The sequence below is a fragment of the Mytilus trossulus genome, chromosome 4, assembly GCF_036588685.1.
Source record: "Mytilus trossulus isolate FHL-02 chromosome 4, PNRI_Mtr1.1.1.hap1, whole genome shotgun sequence".
Taxonomy (NCBI): Eukaryota; Metazoa; Mollusca; class Bivalvia; order Mytilida; family Mytilidae; genus Mytilus; species Mytilus trossulus.
Genome location: NC_086376.1, coordinates 7,089,319 through 7,114,864, shown reverse-complemented (window position 1 = coordinate 7,114,864; position 25,546 = coordinate 7,089,319). Strand labels below are relative to the sequence as shown.

At 32.3% G+C, this 25,546-nt stretch overlaps 1 protein-coding gene and 1 long non-coding RNA gene across 2 annotated transcripts; one reads left to right on the top strand and one right to left on the bottom strand.

Moving 5' to 3' along the window:
• Positions 1-535: 535 nt before the first annotated feature.
• Positions 536-7,716, bottom strand: LOC134714420 (uncharacterized). Its single transcript, XM_063575660.1, has 7 exons — positions 7,701-7,716; positions 7,025-7,205; positions 6,389-6,474; positions 4,328-5,118; positions 3,663-3,802; positions 2,212-2,399; positions 536-1,421 (listed from the first exon to the last, which is right to left on the bottom strand). The coding sequence occupies exons 1-7, from the start codon at positions 7,714-7,716 to the stop codon at positions 616-618; spliced, it is 2,208 nt and encodes a 735-aa protein (XP_063431730.1). The 3' UTR covers positions 536-615.
• An 11,441-nt stretch (positions 7,717-19,157) lies between these two features.
• On the top strand, positions 19,158-21,245 carry LOC134713707 (uncharacterized). The gene is made up of 3 exons (XR_010106366.1): positions 19,158-19,454; positions 20,211-20,325; positions 21,083-21,245. It is a non-coding gene; the product is annotated as an uncharacterized LOC134713707 (long non-coding RNA).
• The last annotated feature ends 4,301 nt before the right edge of the window (positions 21,246-25,546 follow it).

Sequence of the window (25,546 nt, the reverse complement as noted above, 5' to 3'; positions counted from 1 at the left end):
GGAAAATAGCCAAGTTCAAAAATCCAGAATTTTGTTAAAATTTAACCCTTTAACATCATAACTGGCATGACTGGAAAAATTAACAAACTTATCATGCATACCATAATATGATATAATTGTTATTATACCTTGAAAATGAAAGGGAATTAAAACAATTACATGTAAGGCACCATTCAGGTACCAACGTTCCCTTACAATGTAAATATTGACAAGTGCAGTAAGAGGTCCATGACAATACTCAAAATTATCCCCTTTATTTTTTCAGAATAAATCATTTGTAATAGCTGATATATTTTTTAAGTACAATACAGTCCCTATGATCAATTTAAAATAAAGTATTTTCCAAAATATCAATAGAATTAGATGACTCTCCACTCTTGCTTAGACCAAAATTTTATGCTTCAGATAATAAATGGATAGAAAAATTAACATTCTCAATAACAAAAAATACCTGAACATTAATTTACATGCCAATTAGTTTTTTAAACAAAACAAATTTACACTCTGAAGACCATAGTCTATAATATAAATTTTGAATATGAAATAACCTAAAGCAAAATTGGAATGCAGTTCAAATTCGGATATACAAATATGAAAGATACATGCTAAAGTACATCACTCATCTGGTTTTAAACTTTTGAAAAAGTCTGATATGGCATCAACTATCTTCTTTGATTTGGTAACACGAACTTTTCCATTTACATCCTCCTCTTTCAGAACATCTTCTATTCCTTGGCGGCCATCTCTTGCATATGAAATACGTAGGTGAGAAAAAGACATGCCACTTGCTGCTATTACATTTGCAGTTCTTAGTGTAATTACTTTCTTCTCTGTAAGAGGTGTCAAAGTAGGGAGAAGTAGTTTTGTTTTCTGGTTGTGGTCATATCTCCTTGCAGCTGAATCAAAGGAAAAAGATGACAATTGTTTTGCTTCTGTTGATGGAGCCAAGTGATGGAAAAGACGATTCAAAGCAACAACGTCCTCCATTGAATCATGACCGTCATATGTTTCATTTAATACTGTATTGTACAAATTTGATTGTGCATATGAGGTTAATCCAGGTAACAAAGATTTAAAAAGTTGTAGTGTGTCTAAAAATCCAAGAATGGAGCATGAAAATTCATTCATAATTGAACAGTTATTTAAAGCACAAAACAGCACTGGTAAGTCATATGACTTGATGTTATGACCTATAATTACATTTTTCTTGTATTGTGCTAAAAATAATATTAACATCTTTAAAGCCTCTTTGATGCCAACAGATTTCACTTCCTTGTCATGGCAAAACATCTTGCTACCTTCAACTTTGATCTCTGTTATTTCCTGTGCCTTAGGTGTTATTGGTTTCTTTGGAAGTACATATGTGTTGATAGAACCTTTGTCAGATGTTGCAGAAATCTGTGTTATGTGAGAGTTTCTTGCTGAAATATAAAAGGCATAATATTGGTAAATCACTTTCATGATAGGCATGTTGAACAAGCACTACTAGCCAACAGAATCATGCCAATAAGAATTGAAAAATGCATTTACTAGAAATTTTTTAAACTATACAAGCCCAAGCTTTTGAAGCCGGTCATTCATATTATCTATACTATTTGAATGCTCATTGATCCCCGTTTTTGTTTTCAAGAAAGTAGTAAACTGAAGCTAAAATTGTCAAAATCAACGACTATAACATAACCTGGGTACTGAACAGTCCATTTTGAGAATAAACTTGTTTTGTAAATTTGAGACCTAACATTTGACCATACATTGTTCTTTGACCAAAGAATCCATACATATTTTGGACTTTTTATAGCTTACTAGGAAGTATGGGCTTTTTTCATTGTTGAAGGGAATACAGTGACCTATTGTTGTTAATTTCTATGCTATTTGATCTCTTGTGAAGAGTTGTTTCAGGGGCAATCATACCACATATTTTTTAAATACACAATATATTGGAGGCATACAAGTATAACATATAGCACACACAGCTCACCCTTTTAGAGTACCTGTATATAATTTATGTTTTTAGTGTGGTTCATCGTTTTTGTAGTTGATCAATTTTATAATGAATTTGTCTGGTAATTTAGACACATGTATAAAGTTTCAATTTTTTTAATGAAAAATAGGGTTGCAATTTCAACACATGACCATATGAAAGCAATTCTGAAAACATATGTCAAATCAAAATTTCTATAGTAGAGATATATCTTTTTACTGCAATCATACCTAAGCCTGTTGCTTCAATGTCAAAGAAAATGTTATTCACTGTAGTGGACCATTCAATAGTTTGGTATGCAGGTTGAAGTGATGGACTTGGAATTTCTTCAATGTCATCTGAAAGGTGGTCTTCCAAGCCAATGCCAGAAGAATAAGTGACACCTTCTCTAACTTCTCTTGTTGCAAGCTTTTGATGTCTGAAATAATCCAAAAGGAATAAGTAGCAAAATGAGGCATCATAAAGGGTCTCTTCAGCCTTAGTCAATTAATTATCAATTAGTCAAAATACATTGAGTTATCATACAACATAGGTATTTGTGAAGGACAGACATATGGATAGAGTAGCTACTAAATGTAGAAGGACTTGATTGTTTTACTCACAAACTGAATACAGTCCTGACATTTTGGTGTTTTTTTTAAAGCATGCTTTATCATTATTATACATGTTATATGCAGCAAATGTAAAAATATTTTCCAATTGGTTGCAGGAAAATATTGTCACAAGTCATGCAAGTGCACTGTGTTTGTATGCTTATTGTGACATTCATCAATCAAATAAACCTATTTGATAGTCAGCTCATTGGTAATCCCACCCTTAAAATTCAAATAGTCCTGTCAAACTAAGATTTAACCTCAAATTAATTGCAACAGAAAATGTTTCAGTTAATCTATAGCATTACGCCCTTTATATACACAGAAAAAAGTCCCATAAAATCTAACTTGAGGAAAACTCAAAATCAGCATTTCTAATTTCCTATGGAAATTTATATTGGATGGGGAGATAACTCTTGCAAAAATAAGTCTTTTCTGGTCAGTTTTTGGTTGTTTTTCTAGAAATTTATGTAAAGTATGATACTTTGATGGGGTTATAAGTTTGTATTTGACTAAATTATATAATCTTCTGCTCCTGATATATACAAAACCGAAGTGTTCTGGATAGTTTTATTTTTTTCTTGCACTTTTATTAAAGAAATTGCAAATTTGAAGCTTTGTAATCATTTTGAAAAAATAATGTGAAAATTTGGTATTGTTTATATCTGTATATTATACTTAAAGTTGTTTGTTATACTCTAAAGACCGCTAAAAAGTCAAGAATCAATACATTCTGATGAATAGAAGCAGTAAAGATATAATTTTGTATCCTTTTGTATCAGTTTTTATTGATATATCTGCTTTTTTTGCAAGAGTTATCTCCCTTTTCAATGCAAATCTCCATAACATGGTGATTTTTTAGTCTTCCTAAAGCTAGATTTTATGGCACATTTTTCTGTGTATATTTGGGGTATGATGCTCAAGATTAAAACTTTAAAAATGTACTGTTGCAATTACTTTCAAGTTAAGGTCAAATTTATGCTAGATTGACTGGAATAAAAATTAGTAACACAGAAATAATCCCCTAACAGATGGATCCTTTGGGAGAACATTCCGCTAATTTCAAAAAGCGTTAAAAGTTTAGGTACCTTGTTGACTTTAAATTTCTTCGTCTTTGTTTGAACCTATAAGTATTTGCTATCGCCTTTCTTTTCCGGTGTTGAATATCTCTTAGGACTGCTAAACGTAGAGTATAATATCCTGGGGATACAGACATGTTTTTGTTAACCTGAAATATAGAAATATCACATTATAAATAATCATTACTATTCATGTTATTATAGAACTGTCATTGTAGTTGCAATACTTTCATTCCTGCATATCAAAAGAGATATATTGTTTTGAAAATATTACAAAGGTAACACAGTTATCTGTGGACACAGCTTTCTTCAATCGACATTGATGTCATAAACAATCAGCCATAATAGATTAATAATTATATTTTGATATCTCCTGCACATAGGTACCTAATTCAACATGATAGATGATTAAATTTAAATTCCAATCCTAATTAGTATAACTTAATTCTGAATTTGTTTTTCATGTATTTGGGAGAGTGGTCTGTTGTCTTTGGTCAATTGATGTTTAATTTTTGGTTTGGCCTATTATCCTTTGTCTCATTTCTTTCAAGTAAGAATTCATCAGTTATGCTCAGACAAAATTAAATCATCAGTGTGATATTTCCAATTATCATTATCATGGTATTTGTGCAATTTATTATAATTAAGGAGAATAATTAACAGTAAAACCTTACATCTAATATATATTTATTCCCTTCATTCTTCTGAGCAACACAAGCCGCTATTCTATAGTTCAAAGAACCAGACGAACTGTAGTGTTGTTGTTTAGGGGCCTTGGAAGCTACAATTCTATTAAAACTTTCGTTTGCCTGAGTACTTCCTAATGACGAAAGTGTACCACTATTCTCAGCATACTTGGTGAACACACTCTTTAAATCATTCTGAAGGGCCCCATCTGTGAGTGGTTTACCATGTGGCAATGAGTTAAACTTTTCATTTGGGTTATCCAAGAACCTACACCAAGTGTTGTTACAACGCTCATGCTGTCCAAAAGGGTGACCAGAAAGAGCCAGTATACTTTCTTTTATCATGTCTGGATTTCCTTTGCCTTGAGCCAGTATATAGTTGAAACAGCGTTGTAAATACTGAATAACTTTTATTGTCAATGTTTTATGCTTCTTCCTTATTTCATAAAGACTGTTTCCCAGCAGTTTTTTAACATGGTTTGAGTCCGACACCTTTGTTATATTCTTGTCAACATTTGCTCTTAGTCTAGCAATAGTAGTGCTGTCTTCATCACCTACTATTGAGCTAACACTAACACCCTTTTTCCCCACATCTTTGACCATTTCTGTGACCATGTCTGCTTCCATACTCTTTGCACTCCCAGACCAATTCATGTGACACTCGTGCACAGGTGGTGAGCTTTTAGATTTTTCTGCCAAAGAGCAAACTCTGCATGACTTTATTCGGACTGCATAATTAACTATTTTTCCAGTTTCGGTACCTATCATAGAACAATGACCTGAAAAAAATGAAGATTCAATAAATTGATAATAAATTTCTCACATTTATATAAATATTTTAAGAAGTCCATGAATGTCAGCATACATTTATACATTGTATATTCTAAAATCATAATTCATTACTTTTTTATCTAGTATACATGTATATTTCCAAAGCAAAGGCATTCCATTCCCATTGTGGAACAATTTATAAACCTCATACACTACATGGTTAAATTCAGCATATTAAAGAACCCCAAGAATTCTAGAATAAAACCCAATGAAATTGGTCATGAAATAAGTAATTTATACAAAGTACACTTTGTAAGATAAGTATTGTTGTTTGCCCCTAATTCCTAAACAGTTAGGGCCATAGCACCGAAATCAATCTTTTTTTTAGTGGAACCTTGTGGAACAAGATCCATACACTTTCACACAAGTTATTGTCTTAAAACTAGAAAAATGCTTTTTTTATACCGTTTTTTTAGGCCCATAATTCCTAAACTGATGGGACTATAACCCCTAAAATCAATCCAAATCTGCCTTTTGGGATTTTAAACCTTGTGTTTAAATCTAAAATAGACCCATTCACTTAAACTTAAGTTATTGTCCGGAAACTAAGTGTCTTCAGACCACACAGACAACGACGATGTGATACCAATATACAGCAGAAAATGGTTTTTGTTCGTATAAAAACAAAAGGATCATGAACTCTCCTGGAAACTATGAATCTATGAGTTGGCGAACAGGTTCTATCATTTTCTACTGTGTACACATTTTATGTATTAGGTGCATTAATTTTGAATTAAACACTGTTTATCCAGTCAAGTTCATTCATGTATAAATAGGGTCAATGCAGTCACAAAATTTTGCTATTCTATAGTTTTTTGACATGTTTATGGTTTAAAAATCTAACAAGAGCAAAGTCAGCAATGGACATTTGCCCCTATTCATTATAAACAATGCACATACTTGAAATTGCATTCATTGTATTGTGACCTTTGGTAATTCAGAGTTGTAGAAAGTAAATTTTTTTTTGCAACATTTTAAAGTGGAAAATTATATGGAAATCTTTTATTTTAATATGACCAGTGGTTTGCTGTTTAACCTAAATGTAATTGGTTGTTGTGTCATTAGATATGGTATGAGTGCCAATGATACCTCACTCCCTCCAAATATTAATAACATCTTATTAAAGTAAACAATTATAGGTCAATATGAATATACGGCCTTCAACACAGAGCCTTTTCTTTGACTATTTATACAGACATCATTTAGAGAATTACCTACCAGACAAACTGTTATAAGACCTTCCACTGCCCCTCATTTGCCATCCCGCATCTACAGCAGCTGTTATACTATCTTGGTCTTTATTTCTGAAAGAAAAAAGATCAATTTCCATTACAGTATATAACACTGACAAACTATACAATTTTGTAAGCAGGTCTATAAGTGACACCAAAGGTGAAAGCAGGACTAGTACTCGCCCGTCAGTAAGGTTTCAACTTTTTTGGGATTATTTATTCCCTATTGAAATAACAATAAAAAATTAGCTATGAAACTCTTCTTTGATGAGTAACTGATCAAGTTCGCGTTTGTTTTCGTGGTCAGTTTTATTTTTTTTGCAAAATTACTGCTTATGGAGTTTATTTTGAAAATTCCTCCATATAGCTTTTTTTTTGGTATTTTTTTCTTAACAGGTTGTTTTATTGAGCTGATTTTAAACCAGATGCCATTCGCCCAATCCGGCATTTATTAAAACATCATTTCTTATTTACTTATATTGTCTAAGCTATCAATCAAGTTTCATGAAACTTTGTTCAATAGTTCCAGAGGAGAAAGAGATGAAAAGAATATATGTTAATTTGTTTCCCTACCAATGTGAGGGAGCCATTAATATATAATACTAGTAAAAATATGTCTTACCTTTTAGTTAACTCTACTTCCTCACACAGGGCTTGATCTACTGTTTCTTTTGCTACTTCTTGTAGTGCAACTCCAACATCCTTTTGCCTAGCTGACATCATACAATGGCTCACAGGAGGAATATTTAAACCAGATAGTAATGTGTTCACTTGCCTTTCACCCAGTCCTGCATTTATTGAAGCTATTAAAAAAAAAACTATAAATAATAATAGTGAAGGCAGTTCTATAAATCAAAAACATAATCTAATACAATATTTTTGTAAATCATTTTCATTCGGTAATAACTGACAGTAAAATTCTCTATGTATACATGCCTTGGCCAGGACAGGGCATGTTTTTTACTGCCATTTGGCAACAATTTTGAAATTGCAATAGATAATTTGGAAGGCATTCATGTGAATTTATCAAGAATTAAGGACTCTTGAAGTAGTCAGTAATCATTCTTTGTTGATATGGATTATCATAAACATGGTCATAAGTATAAATAAACTTTAAAATACTTATCATTGTTTGTAATACTAAGTATTTTCTACCACAGAAATAGATATTGCCTTAGTCGTATTTGAGAATACTGTGTTATCAATGTTCACATATGCATATAATTAATTTTTATCAATTAAAATATTAGTGATTTAATGCTTAAAAAATAATGAACATTTGTAAAATAGTTACACACAATCGTCGTAAATCATTCTTTAATGCTGAGTTCACACGCAATTCGAATTCGATTCGCATTAACTAATTCGAATTAGTTTAATTCGCATTCGATTCGCATTAACTAATTCGAATTAGTTTAATTCGCATTCGAAACGTTTTACGTCCTAACGTCAATTCCAATTCGAATTACAATGCGGGTCAAATTCCCTTTACTGTCCAAACGACGTTAACTTTTAGTTCGTATTTTAAAACAAAAACGTATTTCGCTAATACGAATTAAAAGGTAACGTCGTTTGAACAGTAAAGCGAATTTGACGCTCAAATGTTAATCGAATTAGAATGACGCTAGGACGTAAAACGTTTTGAATTAGTTAATGCGAATTGAGTTCGAATTACGTGTGAGCTCAGCATAATTTGAATTCGGGAATTCGAATTAGCCAATTCGAATCAATTCGAATTAAAAAAGGAGAGTGTGTGAACGCGATTAGCGAATTCGATTCGCATTCAATTCGGATTCAATTCGAATCAAATGTCCGTGTGAACGAGACATAACTTGTCAAAAATCATCAAGTCTCTAATTTTAAATAAAAAGATTTTTCTTTAAAAAAAATATGTTATAGATACATACATTTTTATTGTGATGCTATTTATTGCTTCAAGATTGCACATGCGCGTATTATTTCTGACTAGTACTATAGATGTTTGTTGACGTTTTAAAAAAATATTAAAAAAACTCATAAAAAATCAATAAATAATATCTCTCTTATATTTTCAATGCTATTTAAAAATGTATTTGAACAGGGCCTGCAGTTGCGCCGAATAACATTCATGCATCTGCAAAAGGAATTACATCATTAACAATTAGCTGGGATGCATTAGACGTATTTACAAAAAACGGAGACGTTAAAGGATACCAGTAAGTGTTTTTTCTACACACTACATTAACCAATAAAAGATATCTTTTTAAATTAATTCTTGTACCTAAAAAAGGAGAAGGAAGAACAAGTCTTGATATAATAACCCTTTTTAAATAGTGTTGAACCGTCAGGTTCATACTGCAGGCAAAGCAAAATAAAAAAGTAAAGAATCACCACACTGATTCTACGACCTCACTACGATTATCGCAATCTCTCTACGCTCATCACGTCCTCGCTACGACCATACCACGATTTGTCCGATTGCAACACGATCTTACCACGTCTCTACTTCGATCGTAGCACGCTCATATCCCGACCTTACCACGTCTCTACTTCGATCGTAGCACGCTCATATCCCGACCTTACCACGATCATACTATGCTCCCAGCAATAACGTCAACATCGTGTTCCATATATTAATACTGCATCATTCTTTCTGTTTCTCATTGATACGTACAGTTTCTTTTGTTTCTTTGGTGCGCACATCCTTATTCAATCTAGAATATACCTAAAATTTGACGAAAAACAAGGAAAATCACGAAATTTAACAAAGAATGCAAATAAGGTCATAATTTGTTGCCATGGTAACTTGTTTGATGTTAAATTTGATTAATTTTTTATTACCTTATACATTAGTCACATGTTTTGTAATTTAAGAATATGTATAACTTTAAAATTTGCAATAATTTTTGGGCCAAATAAGGGCCTTATTGCCCCTACTCCATTTATATGACAATGACAATAAGCATGATGATCGCAGTATGAACGTATAGCGTAGTCGGGTCGAAGGAACAGCGTGATAAGGACGACATGGGCGTGCTAAAATCGCGCTATGGTCATGAACAGCGTGGTATAAACGTGGTATAGTCGTAGTGGAAGCGTGTTTGGGTCGCGGTAAGAACATGCTGGTCGTAGTGAGATCGTAGTAAAGTCGCTGTGTAATCGTAGCGCAGTATCCTCGACCTTACTTGACCACGACCATTCCACGATTGTTTTGTTCAAAGTTGACAACGCTCATCACGATTATGAAGACCTTACCACAACGATACCGTGTTACGACTTTTACTGCGTTCTGCACTATCGCACTACGATCGTCATAATTATATGTTTTCACAGATCGTAGTTCTAGTGCGATCATGGTCTTATGAGACTGCGGTATAAAATTCAATGAGAAAATTGCTTTTTATATGAATACTTCAGAATTATAAAAGAAAATCCCAAAAAAGCGCCAACTGTTCAATCAAAATCGTTATGATTGTCTGCCGCGAATGCTACCAAATGGTTTTTTTTTAATATATAACAAGTAGCCTCGGTCACACCTTACCGGATAGGTCGAACAGACGCCTAACGGATAACTTTTTTTCAATTCGTTCATGTCCGTTATACGTCCGTTCTTATCGGTTAGACGTCAGTTAATATCCGTTGCATGTCCGTATTTTTCCATTTCTCGTACGTTGCATATCCAGTGTGTGTCCATTATGCATTCGTTACACGTCCGTTTTATTCGGTCAGCACATCAATGGACTCCCAACGGATAACAATTTTGACAACGGACAACTTTTATTTTCATCCGTTAGTCGTCCGTTCGTGCTATCCGGTAAGGTGTGACCGAGGCTTAATACACACTTTATTTTGTGATAGTTATATCTTCGAATTTCAAGTTTTATATATGTAACTTGCATGCTACTTGGTAAAATAGTCTTAAACCAACAAAATGTGTTTGCATCAAGACAAGAAAAAAAGCTCAGATAAAGACCCCCGATCTGTATTGAATGTATAAATACACCGTCTTACAATATTTTTTACAGAGAGTGCCTTGGCAGAACTAATCAGTTGAAGATAAACCGATAAAGTTATATAAAAAAATGACGAAAAGAGGAACAACTGTCTATGTAAGATAATAATAAAATCAAACCCAATCAATTTTATGCTTAACATCTATGTTTACCATTATCATTAGGATCGACTTTCTCTCCATGAATGGGAAAATCCACCAAAATCGAACTAACATTCAAGTAAAATACAATAACATAAACAAGTAGCTTGAATGTCAATTATTGTCAAATTCTTTCAAACCCTGATTTTCATGTTGTACATATATTACGTCGTCGTTAAGGTATTTTTTGTTATTTTTTATTATTTCTAGAATCTACTACCGAGGTCCAGGACTTAACGGAACACAAAGTGCAACCATCCTCGGAGAAGCTAATCATGAGTATACTGTAACTGGCTTGCAACCAAATAGTACATACCAGTTTGTTTTAACAGTTGTCAATGATGTAGGACCTGGTCCATACGGTGGGTTTATACCAGTATCAACACTTCCATCAGGTTGGTATAATATTAAAATCAAAGTGCTAAATCGTAAATAGGACTAAAAGTTCGTTCTTCAATTACTTTAATTGCTCCTATGTGATGACAAAGAAGGATGGTTGTGTTGGAAGTTAGTTTTGATATTTGGGAGGAAAAATGGGGAGGGGAAAAAGGAACTGTGAGCAATAGTCAATCCTTTTCTGTTGATTGACAATTATTTAAACCCAACTGCAATGGTATACTTACTTTGCTGGGCAAAATATTTGATAGCTGATTTTAACCCATTCTTATATCATTTTATACATTTTCAAACGGTATGATAACCCATCTGATTCTGATTTTCCTTTTGTCTTGAATAAGGAGTTGTTTCATTTGCAATCATTCAGATCTCCTTATTTGTATTACTGGAATGAAAGCCACAGTAGTATACCGCTGTTAAAAATAACTAATAAACAAACATATGAATAACAAACACAATTTTTTTCGCATTAACATAATCCCCGTAGATTTCAGTTCTGGCACTTTGATAGTGTATTATAATTTTTCGTTTTTTTTCACTTCGTTTGTTCAATAGAACATATACAGCGGATTCATATATACGTCTATAAGTATCTATTTCTATCTTTTATTTTTGATCAATATCATCTTTTTTTGTTTCTATTTTTTTATTGTATTGATTTGCCATATTTATCTTTCCCCTCTAGAACTGTATGTTTAAGTATTATGTTTTCTTATCTGTACCTTTATTTTCAACGAGTTATGAGCCAAGTGATCGGCCTCTTTCTTTAAATGCAATTACATTGAATGACATTCCATGTTTTTGTTTTGATTTGACAAATAGATCGAAATAAATTCAATAGCTTTGTGATTAAAATTCTTTAAACTTTGTTGTATTTTAAATACATTCTTTTTAAACTTGATCCAACAGCAACGACTTCAACACCAACTACCTCACCATTACCGAAAACAACACCGACAGCAATACCTACGACGACAACAACATCGGCAATATTACCAACGACAACAAAGAAAGCAACTACACCGATAAAAACAACAACAACAACAATACCGAACAAAAAATCAACTACAACAAGTAAGTCGACTACCCAACGAACAACGAGATTTGAAAGACCAAAAAGTCCCAGCTCACAAATTATCATGAAGACTACACTACCAAGGGTAACTCATATGGCGATAACAACATCAAGTAAGCAAAAACCAACGTTAAGTATACATATTATTAGTTTATGCTATATATTATAATGTTGTACAACTATATTATACAGTAACAATGACAAGTAATTTAAATATGCAGATGTCCTATGTTAACATATGAAATTAGAACTCAATTCAAACATTTAAAATTTTGATTTAATTCAACATGAATATTTACAAATGAATATAGCTTACGCTGAAAATACCAGAATCGGACAAATAGGTTGAGGAAACCACACTGAAATAAAAACCCATAAGTCGAAGACAATCTTACAATTTCAAGGTAAAACTAAAAAAAACGAGGAAAAACCAATAACAGTCTACAAACCACACCATAGAAAACTATAAGCTGAGCAAATAGAACCACAAAAATGGTGTTCCGAAAGAGTAAGCATATTCTATTAAAAAAAAAATAATGTAAAAACTACGGTAGAATATAAATATAACAAATTTACACTATTAAAATTAAATTTAAGTTTTAAATATTGTTCTGTATAATTTCTAAAATTGTAATTTATAATTTTCAGAACATGGTAAATTAAATTCTGGTCAAATAGCGGGCATTGCTATTTGTTGCGTCTTGACAGTCTGTGTGTTGATTGGTTGGTATATACTGTGGTCTTCCGAAAGAACAAGGAAATGGATTAAAATCCGCCGTATTCAACCGATACAACGACAACAATAGTGTAATGAGATCATTTGACAGGAATTGAACAAGTGCGCAGAGTTCGACAATTGATCATTGTTTGTGGTGTTTTTATTCTTCACTATATATTCCATTTTATTGATAGGACTTTCATGTCTGATGTTGGTATGTTAATGGTTTTTTTTTAAATTTGTATAACTTATTCATATTTCATTTTATGCTTTATTCGTTTTCAAGCAACTGTCATGTATTTGATGATAAAGAGATATTTTAATGATTGTTATCAAAGGTACCAGGATTATAATTTAGTACGCCAGACGCGCGTTTCGTCTACATAAGACTCATCAGTGACGCTCATATCAAAATAGTAATAAACCAAACAAATACAAAGTTGAAGAGCATTGAGGATCCAAAATTCCAAAAAGTTGTGCCAAATACGGCTAAGGTAATCTATGCCTGGGATAAGAACATCCTTAGTTTTAATGAACTATTTCCATTTTGTCATTACCTATTATATTTGAGGGACATTCAAGTCTCTTTCATACAGTTTCGTGTAACCGGACTGAGTACATTGGAAATTTTTCTGCTAAATATGTCGGACAAGAGAACAAGTGTTCATATAATATTAGGACGTCAAAGTTCTACATGTTCATCTACCTAATATTATTACTTTTATTCCCGAACTTACTGGCTTCTTTATTATGCTTTCATGTTAAAAAGCTTGGCAAACCCACATGGTAAACACAATAGAGTAGAACATCATCAAATGTTTTTTTTTCATAAAACAATTGCATAATTTCCAAAACATGTCCAAATATAATGTAAGCAACTCCTCTTAAAAACCATATCGATGACAGCAAACCTACTCTGTTACGATTGGTGAGTATGGACCTGATAATAAATTGCAGTTAGACTATGTTTCTACAATGTTCGAAATCGGTCATGTTCAACTATTAATGTTTAATTGCCATGCAAAAACCAAGTAGATCCCAGTACAATAGTTATCAAAAGTACCAGGCTTATAATTTAATACGCTAGACGCGCGTTTCGTCTACATAAGACTCGTCAGTGACGCTCAAAGCGCAGCATAGACCTAGCTCAACAACATCAAAATTATATTTCAGAATCTTTACAAACTTTTAAACCTGGTATCTTAAATAAATTTTAATATACAATAGTACACATGTATAATTCGTGACTAGCTATCAACTGTTGTTTCAAGATAATAGCTTTGTCAAATGTTTTAAAGAAAAAATAAAATTATCGGCGCATTATATATCATCTACAGTGAGGAAAAAGATAATGTGTATAAAAGGGAGAAGGTTTAGATCCATTAAAACGTTTAATCCCGCTGCAAATGTTTGCACCTGTCCTAAGTCAGGAATCTGATGTACAGTAGTTGTCGTTTGTTTATGTAATATATACGTGTTTCTCGTTTCTGGTTTTGTTTATATAGATTAGACCGTTGGTTTTCCCGTTTGAATGGTTTTACACTAGTAATTTTGGGGCCCTTTATAGCTTGTTGTTCTGTGTGAGCCAAGGCTCCGTGTTGAAGGCCGTACTTTAACCTATAATGGTTTACTTTTTAAATTGTTATTTGGATGGAGAGTTGTCTCATTGGCACTCACACCACATCTTCCTATATCTATAATTTACTAGTGTGTGCATATAGTTATCAAAGGTACCAGGATTATAATTTAGTACGCCAGACGCGCGTTTCGTTATTTATTAAGCCAAACAAGTAAAAAATTGAAGAGCATTAAGGATTAAAAATTCCAAAAAATTGTGTCAAATACGGCTAAGGTAATCTATGCCGGACACCAATGAACTGAAGATTAATTGTTTGCTTGATTGAATATGAAATCAAAGTCACCTTTGTATCTATAATAAAGAGACACAAAGAGGTTAATATAGCTATAAAACCAGATTTAACCCAGCGCTTTCCATGGAAAATTTGTGTACAAAGTAAGAAATATGGCAGTGGATTTTATTTTGTCCTGTTGATAGAAAGCATACGATTTTTTTCAGTTTTTGTGGGCTCTCTCTTTTCTTATTTCCCTATGTGATCGGTTTCATTGTTAAATTCATTTTACACTTTTTATTCATCTAATAATCAAGAACATTTGCTCGTCCTCCTACAATTTGTAAGTGTGTATTTTGATTACATGTGCTTATGTAAATTATGATTACTATGTGGTGGTATGTTTGAATATTTATGAAATTCAGTTCCCACGAAAAACTCATTCCAGTGTAAATCAATGCTCTGCATTCAAATTGATTATCTTAGAGTCTCAGCAAAGTGTTAAAATAGTTTTTTAATGTAATGTTTGTAATTATTGTTTGTCCTTTCGTCGTTTATATTTTTTACCATGGTATCGTATGTTTTTTGTGTTATGATTTTTGAGACTCTTTTTTGTATCTTTTTTATTCATAATAAGAAAAATGACAGGAAAATATCAAAATATTCATAAACTTAAATGTAAGGGTTCTATTAACTATGGATTCGACTAATGCTTCAAATAATACACTTAAATATACAGAGAACCTACAAGTTAAAAGATTTGAAGATGGACGATTACGTTGAATACCTTGACTTGTTATAATCGGCATGCTAACGTCCAGTTATTTTTTTTTGTGTGTTTTTATAAAAGGGCTGCATCAACGAGTTCATTTTGATCGAGTCTAACTTATTCCTACCGTTTCACAACGATCACATAACCTTTAATACTTATAAGAGGGACGAAAGATACCAAAGGGACAGTCAAACTCATAAATCTAAAACAAACTGACAACGCCATGGCTAAAAATGAAAAGGACAAACAGAAAAACAATGGTACACATGACACAACATAGAAAACTAAAGAATAAACAACATAAACCCCACCAAAAACTAGGGGTGATCTCAAGTGCTCCGGAAGGGTAAGCAGATCTTGCTCCACATGTGGCACCCGTCGTGTTGCTTATGTGATTACAAATCCGGTAAATAGTCTAATTAGGTAGGTCACATTCATGAAAGGGAAGGGGATTGTAGTTACGACGTAAGGAATATATCCAATATCATTTGTGAAACGGTTATTCCATAACGGTCAACCAACTTATGATGGCGTCCGTAAAATTTACGAAGGGATGATTTCAACTTCACCATTTGGAACTCTTGGTTTAATAGCTTCCTTGTAAGCAACTTTGTAAGTAACTTTGTATTTAAGTTTTAATAAATATCTTTTTTTACTGCTTCAATTTGTTCCTGTTGGTTACAAACATATCGAAGGAGTTATTCAATATTTCTCTGCATTGACGCTCTTAAAGATCAATAAATCATAGATATTTTTGGGGGCTTCTTTATGAGTATTACTATTCAAAATAAAAAGCATGCTTAATAATGGCAACAAAAGTATACCGGTTTTCAAAAGTAAAAATTGATTAAGAGAAAACAAATCCGGCTTACCAGATTGTTTTGAGATTGTAGCACAGGGATGGCTGATGTACCCATATTTTGACTATCTCATTTATTATGTCTGTTTTGTTCACGCATCGTTGTACATGTTACGGAATTTGATGAGACGGTCGTACAAGTGAGAGGTTTAGCGCTATAAAACCAGGTTCAATTCACAATTTCTACTTTTGAAAATGCCCATACTAAGACAGAAATATGACAGTTGTTTTCCATTCGTTTGATATGTTTTGTCATTTGATTTTGCCATATGATTTGGGACTTTTCGATTGAATATTCCTCCGAGTTCAGTATTTTTGTGATTTTACTTTTTGCAAACCAAAACCGGGGTAAACACATCAACTATAAGAGGAAATCGAATGAACAACAGGAACACCGAAGTGCAACAAAAACAAACGCAACTTACATAGGAATATTTGATAACAACTGCTATATTCCTGAACTGAAAGAAGTTGGATTGGACCTGGTTTAATGGCTAATCAAACATCCCGCTTTATGAAAACGTTTAAAAATATCGCTCAAACACTACGTGAAAGATATGCAGCAGATACACATGCAAAAACATTCAGAACAGAGAAACGCACAAACAAATTATCTCTAAAATCTTAACCTGCTAGTCTGTACATTTTATACCGGCTGTGAAGGTGATAAAGCACACAAATACTCTGTTTATGAACGATGCTACTCAAGATTATTTACTAAAATCAAAAGTTGAATTTTAGTCAGTTAGATGTATTCAATGCGACTGTTATACAAGTGAGAGGTTCATTTAGCTATAAAACCAAGTTCAATCCACTTTTTTCTACATTAGAAAATTCCCATACCACGTCAGGAATATGACAGTTGTTATCCATTCGTTTGATGTGGTTGAGCTTTTGATTTTGCCATTTCATTAGGGACTTTTCTGAAGAATTTTCCTCAGAGCTCAGTATTTTTGTGATGTAACTTTTTTCAATAGGACATTATTCAGCGTTATTATCTTTTTCAGACAGCAGGCTTTCAGATAAAGAATTCATGTGATTGGTTTCTATTCGAAAAAGGTACAAGCGTTTTAACATTATCTCATTTATATTCTTGTAGTTTTTTCGCTACTATTAACAACCAAGACCAACCGCAAGTAGAGAACAATAAAAACCAGAAACACAAAAAATGCAAACAATCAGCAGCAATCATAACCTCCTGTTCAAATGATATAAAAAATGCATAGAGTCACCGACTTCGTCTCCCCCCCCCCCCCCCCCAAATAATTTATCTATTACCAATTTTGTAGTTAAAAATTGAAAAGTAATGTTTTCAGCCTGCAACTGGAAGACGTTTGGAATATTTCGACGTTTGATGGTATTTTTAAGAAGGCTACTTTGAATGATATATATACCTTACAACGGTGTCGTTGAATCTGTCATTAATTGTCGTTATCCAAACGTAAATTTATAAATCAACATCATTTAAAAAAAAATCTAAATGCCAGAAATTACATATTTCAGATGGTTTGGACCAATTTTATGTTCTTTCTATACAGCTGTTTACCTTTTTTGAAAGATATAAATGCCATTTGTTTTAAGGTCTTTATAATATCGGAATGTTTACCTTGAATTGAAAATCAAAGAAATCTCTTCTAAGAAAAAAAGCATTGAAAAATATTTGGAAATATATTTTCTGTTTTTATCGTTCTATCAAAGCGTCTGGTTTTGTTAATTGTATAGTTGCAGTCCAATAGCCTTTGTTTTTAATGTTGTGTTGTGTTTTGTGCTGATTTTGTGTTGTGTTTTGTGCTGATTTTGTGTTGTGTTTTGTGTTAAAGTTGTGTTCTGTTTTGTGCATTATTGTTTGTCTTTCTGCCCTTCTCACTTTATGCTATGTCGTTGTCAGCTGATTTTCGACTTATTGGTTTGAATATCCCTTTGGTATTGTTTGACTTGATGTTATAGTCAATCATGATTACATTGCAATATAAAATCCTTTTCAAAGACAGATGTATGGAATACAATTTAACTTTCTACAGATTCTATGAAAAAATGAAACAATGTTATAAAAATGGTAAGATGTAGTATGATTGTCAATGAAACAACTCTCACGTGAGACCAATTGACGTAGAAGTTAACAACTAGATTAATTGTATGACCTCGAAGATAAATAAAACTTCCCCTACACCCCCTACCTTCAAGATAAGTTGTTAAGAATAAACATAGATATGCCGAGTCGACAGGTACTATTGTACGAGTAATATTGTCAAGGAGAACATGGATTTTTTAAAACTTGTTTTGTTTCTATACATGGTCAGGGAAGCAATATGTAAGTAGGAAGATGATTTTAAAATATAACATTTATACGTCTAGTGGAATATGCAATTATGTTATCAAAGTTCCCAGGATTATGATTTAATATGCCAGACGTGCGTTTCGTCTACACAAGACTCATCAGTTACGCTCAGATCAAAATAGTAATAAAACCAAACAAGTTCAAAGTTGAAGAGCGTCATTTTGTTTTACAATATTATTATCATTGTTTTTAATTCTGTAGTACGGATGAAAAAAATGATAAAGAATAAGTATATATTCATTTTATATCGAATCCAAAATAACAACCAATTATGCTGATCAAAATTATTCCTGAAGTCTCATCTACATGGGGCATGTTCTTTTGGTATACTCCACGTTTTGCTATTCGAAAGTAAAACATTTGGGTAGATAGAAATTGTCGGATAACAGTAACGATTAAATAAGTTTCACAGAAATACAGAGGGTTAATTTAATGATGCAGCGTAAACTATATAACTCCCCCTTTCTGTGTATATACTTCAAGGAGTCTGAAAGAATAGTTGGTATTAATAACTGTAAAAGGAAAAGTAGAGTAAAATTCAATGACACATCATCTAAACGATTCAAATAATTACTAGATAAAAACTATGTCTATTGCTTTCTATTTCAGCTTTTTGTGGTTCTGACCCATCAGGTATTAAAGTAACAACAAAGTCCACCAAGTCTATTCATGTTGCATGGGATACAACAAATACAAACTGTGGTTACACTATAACTGGATATACCGTTTATTTCAACAGCTTATCACCAGTCACGAATTACAAATCTAAAGTTGTTTCAGGGGCAACAACTAACAATGTGGAAATATTCCCTATTGTAGCAGGATTTTCTTATAATATATTTGTGAAGGCTGTTACGGCAAACGGGATAGTATCAAATCCGACTTCTATTAATTATACACATCCACACGCTCGTAAGTAATGTATGTCTACTTTTAAAGCTCTTCAATACATATTTTTACCAACCATTATTGCAGTTTATTCATTTACTTTAACGTTTACAGAAAGATACAAATCTTAAGACGGTAATTCAATACAAAATTTTAGACGGTAATTCCACACATTGTTATATATAATTAAATTTGTTTATAGTAAACATAGGTATGACTGAATAAATTGCTTCTTTGACTTCTAAATATTTGGGTTGGAGTATTCCTGATGAAGGTAAATTGTTAAATCCAGAAAAGGCATCTGACATACGAAATTTTTATTTAGGGGTATTTTCTCGAATAGTTCTGTCTATATCGCCATGAACATCACTTCTTTTTAATTTTAGTCCTTTAGTCCTTTCTAATATCTTACAAGAGAAGAAAACAATCATGGATTTAGACAATATTAAAAGTGACAGTAATTAAAATTCGTGCCATTCCCTGCTCAATGAGAAATTGAATTTAAAAAGTAAAATTCATAATTGTAAATACGTCGATGAATTTTTTCCGTACAATTCACGCTATAGGTTTATACACAATTTTAATTCTTGAATGCATAATGATTTTTTCCGATCAGTTTGTGGAGGTTCAGAGTTTGAAACTTACAATCATATGAGTTTTAAAACTTCGATTTTCTACTGTTTATTTCCAAAGTAGACGAAATCATTGTCTTTCTAGGTAACAATATCAAATTACAATGCAATATATATGCGATTTTTCATGCTTATTGTTTTAAAACAGGTCCGAGTTCTGCGCCTAGTAATATTCATGCATCTGTACAAGAAGCTACATCAGTAACACTGTGCTGGGATGCAGTAAACGTTTTTACCAAGAATGGAGACATCAGAGGATACAAGTATGTAGTTTATTTATGTTTTGAAATTGTGAAATGCACTAAAAAATATGAATCTCATCATTTGTAAGTAATATTTCTTTTGGGAGTTTTATACTATGTTTTTGGTTGTCCAGCAGAATGGTTATTCTAAATAATTATTTGTCTTAAATGTTCTAACATCCTTACATCTACTGAAAGTGACAACAGTTATTTGTTTGGGTAATAGCATGGTGTTATAATTATATCATAAGCTAACTTCTAAAAAACTTATTTCATACGAAAGGCATCCATAGAACCTTCAACAAAAGATTCTATACATGTTGGTCAACAAACCACAGTACCATAAGCAGAAGAATCAATCTCCGTTAGAAATGGGTAACCAATCAGAATTAATACTTTTTTCAGCCTGTAGGTTTTACCTATAACTCATTACTACTAATACACAATGAAATTGAGAATTGAAATTTGAAATGTGTCATAGGGACATCAGCCCGACCAATGAGCAGAAAACAGTCGAATTCCATCAATGGGTTTTAAAGACAGCGATAAAATCTGGCACCCGGAGACTGGATTCATTTGACCCGTAAATAAAAAATGTGTAGTAGTTAAGTCATACTAAACTTCAAAAATATAAATGAACTAAAAGAAAAACATGATACACGACAAGGCCAGAGGCTCCTGACTTCGGACAGGTTCTAAAATGCGACGGGGTTTAACATTTTTAGTGACATTTTAACCATGTAAGTGTTGATCGTATTATGGTTTAATTCATTTGTAGGATTTATTATCGAGGTCCTGGGCTTCCAGGTACGAAAAGTGCAAACATCCTCGGTGAAGCTAATCGTCAATATACTATAACTGGCTTGAAGCCAAATATTACATACCAGTTTATTGTACAAGTCATTAATGATGTTGGACCTGGTCCTTATAGTTCATTAATACCTATCAATACTATGCCCCCATTACGTAAGTATACCATGTAGCATAAACATGCATCTTATTTAAAAGCTGTTTATCACAAAGTGGAAAATACACTCATACCACATGTCATATGATAAAGATTAAAGAAATAATAATCTGCCTTTTACGAATTATTTAACTTAATCTTACTTTATGCTTTACTTGTGTCGATTGTATATACATAAACAAAAAGGATGTGGTATTATTTTATGGACGTCTCTCGGTTTTAAATAAATCCAAAATTGAAAAACTCTGATTTCGTTTCGTTTTCCAAATCGTAACATTCATAAGTGATAACATTAATCCTTGATGAAATGATCATAACGGCATTCATACCAAGGATACTATGCATCTTGGTAGCAAGGCACCTGTTGCATGGCTTGGTTTCTAGGTGCAAATTGTGCATATGTTCGTATCTTATCAATAGAATAACGTAACAGCCTGTTTCTTAGATACGGGACCAGATAAAAAATAGCTTCAACGTTTTGTATTGTCATTCCTTAACTACTATATCATGTGAAAAAAATGACCATATTATAATTTATATTTACTCATTTATTTTGATTGGATCTTTTATCTATTTATTTGTAGTTTGTTCATTCATTCATTCATTCATTCATTCATTCATTCATTCAATTGACCGCGTTCGTTCAGACATTGACACCGAGCTCGTTCAGAATCAACGTTTATGCTTTTTTAATTTGACTTTTTTTTTCTATTTTGCCTCGCCCTGTTTTCATGTTTCAGTTTCAATTTTATTCCAGTTTAAATGATTATGTTTTTTAGCATATTTACTTGACGTTTTAAACTCTAAATATTGGTATTATTTTACATTACTTTATATTTCAGATGTTATGCAGAAAATGTGATAAAAGAAAAGAAAAATGTCTCCCCCGGGATTTTTTTAAAAAGTTATCTAAAAAGCATGTAAAAACCTTCTTTAAAAAATCGCACTAAGTAAATCATGATTGGTATAACTTGTAAGACAAATTTAAGCGACTGTATCGAATTTTATTATTGTAATTTTAGAACAATATAGCCGGGGTACAAATTGTATGAACTCGTAGACAAATAAACTCGATGTGCATACAGAACAAACCAAACAATCGTGAGTAGTTGAATATAGCGTAAATAGATAGGTTTAACCGGCATGAACTCGGCACAACAAAATTTGTATCTAGTACAAACCTATGTTAATTTACGTTTTTTTATTGATATTTTATCGTGTGTTTTTCTATGTGATGATGTTATACTATTGTTTCAGAAACAGGGAGAAGGTTTAGTCCATCAAAACGTTTAATCCCGCTGCAAATGTTTCCACCTGTCCTTAGTCAGGAATCTGATGTACAGTAGTTGTCGTTTGTATATGTGATTTATACGTGTTTCTCGTTTCTCGTTTCTCTTTTTAATATAGATTATACCTTTGGTTTTCCCGTTTGAATGGTTTAACACTAGTAATTTTGGGGACCTGTTTGAGCCAAGGCTCCGTGTTGAAGGCCGTTCATTGACCTATGATGGTTTACTTTTATAAATTGTTATTTGGATAGAGAGATGTCTCATATACACTCACACCGAATCTTCCTATATCTAGTTGGAGTTATTTTAAGTTCGTTTTAATATGTCTATTTTGTTTGGTTCAAGGACACCATATGTTAGTAAAACTCGCATTTAAAGATAAAAAAATTGATACATTAATATAAAGTAGACTGCATTCCGCAGAAAGATCAACAAAAAGGTAACAGTAAAAAATATATTGACTTCTTACCAACTATTAGTTTAATTTAGCGGTATTTAGAGTTGGCTGCCCGTTATTGCATATCTGTTTCACAAATGACAATATATATATCCGCATTTGTCCTAACTACATTCTCGTCCCCGAATGAGAAATTTCAAAGTTTGTACTTAAATGAGCAGGGTCTGCTTACACTTTTGAAGAACCTGATATCACCCAACATTTTTGGTGAGTTCGTGTTGCTCAGTCTTTAGTTTTTGACATTGTGTTTTGAGTACTGTTCTTTGTCAGTTGATTACTCCGCCCCCACCCCTGTTTAGCCATCGCGTTGTCTATAAATAGAAAAACGTTATAGCGATAGGTCATGATATTTATACAATAAAAAATATACACGGAATTCTTATTCTTATTGTAAAAGGAGCTAAATAAAGATCTGTGTGGCAGCTCTGTTACAAGTTGGTTTTAAATATACTCAAAGTTTTTAGTTTTGACTTGGTGGTCATTGTTTGACCTTAACATTGGAGTTAATAAGAACTTGAAATAATAATTTTGAATAATTTTTTTTGATAACTATGTTAATAAACGACTACAAGGTCTCCAACAATTGCGGATTGGTTTAACAGTCGAAGAAAAAAAGGAAGACAGCGACACCAATAACGGGGTTGACTAGCCCACTCCCAACGAATACCAACAAAGCCAGGATCTATCAGTATCATGAGTATACTAAAGACATATATATTAGCTAGAATAGAAATACGTCTTCGGTAGTTGCAACGTCAAGTAAGCATTAGCTTATTATAATCCGAACTTACCAAACATTTATTCTTCAATATACAATTAGAATCAAAACTAATTCCTTTTTCTATATTTATTTAGTTTCATATTAACAATAGATGTATCGATATGCAAATGTGCAATTAATTTGACTCGATATGAAAAATGCATTCAAGTGAATATGTCCGTATACTATGAAAGTACTATAGTATCTGACAAAAAAGGTGAAACGGAAAAAATCGTAAAAATTGATAAATTGAAAGATAATTATTATAAATTTGCATCATTATTATCTTTATCTAAAATCATCTTATTTTAATTTTCTCAATTGCAAGATTTTACATTTCAGCAAATGGTGAATTGAAATCTTGCCAAAAAAAACCAAACTATTTGTTGAGTATAAACAGTTTGCCAAAGAAATTAGGGACAAAAGATGCCAGGTGGACAATCAAACTCATTACAAGTGGTTGCAATTGGCTATATATTTTGTTATTCCGACAATACACGAAAATGGATACAAATTCATCGCATTCAACCATTTAAACAATAACTATAATAGTTTGATGCCATAACACTGAGCCATTTGTTTATAAAATACTTATAACAAAAGTATGTGAATTTAGAAAATTAATCAATTGTTTTTACTTAATTTACACTATTTTAGTTGACCGATCGTTGCAAATGTTAGTGATTTTGTTTTTTTAATATAAGTCGAGAAAATAACACACAAGGTTTCGGTCAATATTTTGTCATGTAACTGACATGTTGTTATGTTAAGACTTCAAACATAATGTATTGATTACTAGTACATGTATATAATGTTTTATTCTGAGAGTTAATGTCATCTTTGAAGGAATTCTAAGTAAACAAACACAGGTTTTTGTCTCCAGAATTAGGGCACTTGGAACTAATCGGACCAGTAACTTTAAGGTGGTATGGGAGTCTAAAATAAAAACGATAGAATTTGTTCATACTTTGTCAAAATGTAGTATCTATTGATACATGTTCAAAAATACTATAAAAATGATAGGTCACCGCGCATTATCTCAAGCTACAGGTTGTGACAAAATGACAAATTTTGTATGGATTATACAGGAAAAATCACCATTTTGTGAATAGAAACTAAACAAAACGACCATATAACCTGCCATTCTTAACTTTGGTTTCAAGTGTGGAATATATATCCTCTTAATTGCTATCCTTTGGTGCTGTGGGGTACAATTATCTTGAAAAAGACATTCAATTTAGCTATGCATTGCAGTTGTTTATAAATACATACAGGTTACTCGTTAGTGTGTACAATCATGGCTGGAAGATGGCAGGACTTTAACAAGGATTATGTCTTATGTAGTAATTAAAACGCGCGTCTGAGGTTAATACAAACTTTAATCCTGACATCTATTTACAACCACGGGGTCGATGCCACTACTGATGGAGTTTAAATTCCCCAAAGGAATCATCATCCCATGCAGAAGTCAGCACGTATGTGCTGACATGCATTATCATTGTCATTGTTATATTTATAAACTAACTGTTCACAAACTTTTGAATTTTTGAAATACTTAGGCTTTTTTCTACCTTAGGAATAGATTACTTTAGCTGTATTTGGAAAAAATTGGTCCACAATGCTCTCCAACTTCTTAATTTATTTGGACTTTTTTTACCGATTTTGATTTGAGCGTCACTGATGAGTCTTTTGTAGACAAAACGCGTGTCTGGCGTTAATACAAAAGTTAATCCTGATATCTGTGATAAGTTTATTTATATCCAAACAGA

What these genes read in the sequence shown, in the direction of transcription:
- LOC134714420 (XM_063575660.1), bottom strand. An exon ending in GGAATAAATATATATTAGAT is followed by an intron (nt 3,803 to 4,327) that starts GTAAGGTTTTAC and finishes TCTATATTTCAG; the next exon opens with GTTAACAAAAACATGTCTGT. An exon ending in CATTGAAGCAACAGGCTTAG is followed by an intron (nt 1,422 to 2,211) that starts GTATGATTGCAG and finishes TTTATATTTCAG; the next exon opens with CAAGAAACTCTCACATAACA.